The sequence below is a fragment of the Panicum hallii genome, chromosome 1 (genome assembly GCF_002211085.1).
Source record: "Panicum hallii strain FIL2 chromosome 1, PHallii_v3.1, whole genome shotgun sequence".
NCBI lineage: Eukaryota > Viridiplantae > Streptophyta > Magnoliopsida > Poales > Poaceae > Panicum > Panicum hallii.
The window spans coordinates 16,596,312-16,600,138 of NC_038042.1; the positions used below are offsets into that span (position 1 = coordinate 16,596,312).

At 48.2% G+C, this 3,827-nt stretch overlaps 1 protein-coding gene across 1 annotated transcript; it reads right to left on the reverse strand.

Moving 5' to 3' along the window:
* Positions 1-264: 264 nt before the first annotated feature.
* Positions 265-3,216, reverse strand: LOC112901504 (bidirectional sugar transporter SWEET4). Its single transcript, XM_025970438.1, has 5 exons — positions 2,980-3,216; positions 2,528-2,564; positions 1,920-2,298; positions 1,397-1,516; positions 265-681 (listed from the first exon to the last, which is right to left on the reverse strand). The coding sequence occupies exons 1-5, from the start codon at positions 3,020-3,022 to the stop codon at positions 505-507; spliced, it is 756 nt and encodes a 251-aa protein (XP_025826223.1). The 5' UTR covers positions 3,023-3,216; the 3' UTR covers positions 265-504.
* Between the last annotated feature and the right edge of the window lie 611 nt (positions 3,217-3,827).

Consider the following 3,827-nt stretch of genomic DNA (forward strand, 5'->3'; position numbering starts at 1 on the left):
CTACTTAGTACTGGCTAAAGCCACGAGCCGGTACTAAATATCCTCGGCTCCATTTAATACATGTTAAAGCCACTAGCCGGTACTAAGTTACCGCCGAGGGAATCTAGCCGCTACCCCCCGGCATCTGTGGCGGTACTAAATGGCTTTCCGGGGTACTGTTGTTCCGGTCCGGTACTTAAATGTGCGCGTTAGTACCGGCTGAAAGACACCTAGGACTAACGACCACTAACGAGTGTGCAATACATATGAATGCTTCTCTTTCAATGGTGTTGCATGCCGATTTGTTTGAATCCATTCAACAGAAAAAGGCCACATTTCCCCCTCCTAGTTGAAGAAACGCCACCCGACTTACTCGCATCAAAGGTGGAATCAGCTAAAATTCCCCCACCTAACAAAGCTGCTCGATTCATTACGCAACAACATATCACGCTTCAACCCACTCGGCAATAACACGTTGCAATAACGCCGAGCTACAATGACTTGGTAGTTTGGTATCGCCATCCATCAGTAGTGGCCGGCGCCGGCGTGGCTGTTTTCTTTACCGTCGACGACGATCTCGGTCATGGCGACCTGGTCCGCCTTGCGCTTTCGGGCTTCCATGATCTCCTGAGTGGACTTGTAGTAGATGGCGTACAGGACCACCTGCGCCACGGCGAACAGCACCCCCAGCCCGTTGGGGATCTGCGATGAACAAAGAGCCAACAATTCAGTACGCAAAGGAGATTCTTCTTCTATTTAGCTATATTGTTGTTAGTGATTAATTGGGCAAACTCTGCAAGTCCAAATACCGCGAGGTTAGGCAGATATCAAATCTACTCCCTCCATCAAATTATTAGTTATTTTAGATTTTCTAGATTTATAGATTTTGCTATGCATCTTATATTATATCTAGATGTATAGCAAAATCTATTAATCCTAAAACAACTAATATTAACTCTTTGCAAGCTAAAGGATTACTCGTACAGCTGGTAGGTGGACCGGAGAAGCTAGCTAGTGTTCTCGGTCATTCTGATCAGGACATGCATGCACTGCAGGTAGCTAGGCCGTTCCGTTGCCACGGTCCATTCACACAGCGGAATTGCTACTACCATGTAACCGTCCTTATCTTGTGACGAACTTGAGCTTGGCCCGATAAGCAATGGCGAATACCGACGATAGGGACCCCATGCCAGATTTGGTGCCCCCTAAAGCGAAAGCACTTGGTTTGTTCCATCAATTCGGCCTGGACGGCCTCATCGTGCGTCCGCGCATGCATGTAGGCGTAGTGCTCACGGTCGGTGACCAAATTGAATTGAAGTATGTTCACCATGCGTCCATGCGTGGTATCGTACCATCGACCTCAAAGGGGAGTACGAAGTTGGAAATAATTAAGAACGAATGATTAGTCGTAACTTACGGTGATGTAGAGGTCGAAGCGGATGAGGGCGTATGCAGTCCAGCAGATACCGTTCACGAGAGAGGCCAGGGACAGGAACAGGGGCATGTACTCCACACTCTTCGTCTGGATCACCATTTTCTGATTCATGCAACACAAAACTTTAACATTGGGCACAGTTACATCAAATGAAAGGAGAAAGATTCGCATGAAAAGGAACAGAATCACCTTGTAGGTGCAATATATGATCATGATCTGTTCAAACATGCATATAATTGAAGAAACAACAGGATCAAGCATGCGTGTGCACGTATATTTTATTCGCCAACAAAGTAGGTCGACCGAAAGGTAAAATAATCTACTCTTCTCTTTCATATGCTTATTCCCATCCCAACCGTAGTGATCACTCGACATTTAAAAAGAAAAGGAAAAGTATTAGATTTTGTGTGATGCCGACAGCCACGCCAAATCTCACCAGCTAGTCACATGCAGCTACTCTACCAATATACTAGTATTAACTAATTACCACACTTGGATTACGTACCATGACGGAGAGCGGCGCCGCGTACATGCCGGTGCCGAAGAGGACGCAGAGGATGCCGACGACCATGGACCTCCGCTCGTGCGTGTGCGCCAGGCTGAGCACCAGCGCCGCGACAGCGCAGACGAAGGCGACCTCGGCGGCGAGGAGGAGGAAGACCTTGCGGCGGGCGGCCCCCGTGGAGTAGAGGAGGAAGAGCGTGACGTAGGTGAGCTCGATGGCCATGCCGGTGCCGTTGATGGTGATGACGAGCATGCTGTGGGGGTGCACCATCGGCAGGCCGTACAGCACCCACATCATGCAGTTGAGCAGGGTCGCCACGTACGGCACCGGCGAGTACTGCTCCACGGACCCCTTCTTCCAGATGCGGATAAACGTCGGCCTGTACGTTTTGCACGTACATTTATTTGTATGTATAAATACGTATATATTGTATACGAATGTACATGCGTATTAAGACTATAATGAGTATTCGTATTTCTGTAATCGGTTCATCAGTTAATGATTTCGAATAAAATGATTATTGTTATCCATATTTCAGGATGATTTTAATGCCACTATTATTAATTTATTTTACATAGAGGAAATGAAAGGAAGGAATGAATTCTTACACTGGGGACAGAAAGAGCACCAGGGCAGTTCCATTGCCTGCAAGATGCACAGAAAAGAAATCCAGAAGTGAATATATAACCTTCTTCCACACATGGCAGAAACAACTCCAATTTTGTTTGGAGCGAATTATGAACAAGCATGGGAAGGAAAATGATTAGGGCTTCTGGAAATGTGGGGAAACATGCTTTCAAGTATACATTTGACAAACATGTATGAAAAGATTGGAAAAAAGATTAAAGAGGCCGTGGGTGTGCAGCAAGGATGAAAGGATCGGAGTAAGAAAACCGCCCGACACCCCACATGACCGGTTAGTGCCATCTACCACATCAGTTGCAGTAGGTGCTCGGTGCATCATCTGTGTCATTTATATCGTTCTCTTTGCGTATATATTCACATGCAGGTAGGGGCCGCTCGGCGGCGCCGGCGCCACCGACAGGGCCGGTGTACTCACCGATGACGCCGATGGCAGTGCGGATGGTGTCCGGGGAGACCATGATCGCTGCCTTCAAGAAGGCGGTGCTCAAGTCTAGAAAGAGTAGTTAGCTAGCGAGCTAGCTTTTAGAGGATAGAGAAGTATGGGCGTGACGACGGAAGGGCGTAGAGGTTGGATACAAAGCAGGAGAGGGGGTTGAACAAATGAGCTGAGCGCTGAAGCTCTCTGGGTTCTTGGTGAGTGACGAGCGAGTGAATGAGGCTAGCTTAAATAGAGGAGGCGGCCCGGCTCCCGGGCCTCGCGTGGCCGGACGTGTGGATACGTCGGTCGGGCCCCACCTCCACCTACATCTCTATCTGTATCTAACTCTCACACTCATGAGCACATCGAACTTTTTCCTTCTCGATCTCTCTCACACACAAGGGTCCGTTTCAGGAAAATTAGATTCGGCTGGTTGACCCGTAACAGCGTATGTACCGCTGCATATGGAAGACCGAATGAGTGTGTTACTGTATTTGTATATATCTATAGCAAATACTTCTGTGAGATCAGCATGGAACCGGTCAGCCTGATGCCCAAAGAATTTCCGACATTTGATCTCCACCCCAAGCCTTGGTTTCAAACCCTTCCAGCCATGATCACTCCATGGATCCCTCAGTGTAAGATCACTCTCCGGGATCTTCCTTCTCGAACAGGTGATCAGATCTCTCATGAAGGCCCCTGTTGCCTCCCTCTTACCGGGTAAACACCCGAGTTGCTGCCTCGTTTTCTTTTTCTGGATCGCTGTCGTTTTCGTCTCTCTGCTGAGAATGCCGGACTTCTTTTCCAATCTGTTCTTGGAGCACGGGCTTTAGGCCTTTGCATAT

Excerpts from the sequence above, each read along its gene's own strand:
- LOC112901504 (XM_025970438.1), bottom strand. The coding sequence starts at position 3,022 with ATGGTCTCCCCGGACACCATCCGCACTGCCATCGGCGTCATCG. Across the intron at positions 1,517-1,919 it reads CGGCGCCGCTCTCCGTCATG|AAAATGGTGATCCAGACGAA; the intron begins GTACGTAATCCA and ends TGCATGAATCAG. Across the intron at positions 682-1,396 it reads GCTTCGACCTCTACATCACC|ATCCCCAACGGGCTGGGGGT; the intron begins GTAAGTTACGAC and ends TGTTCATCGCAG.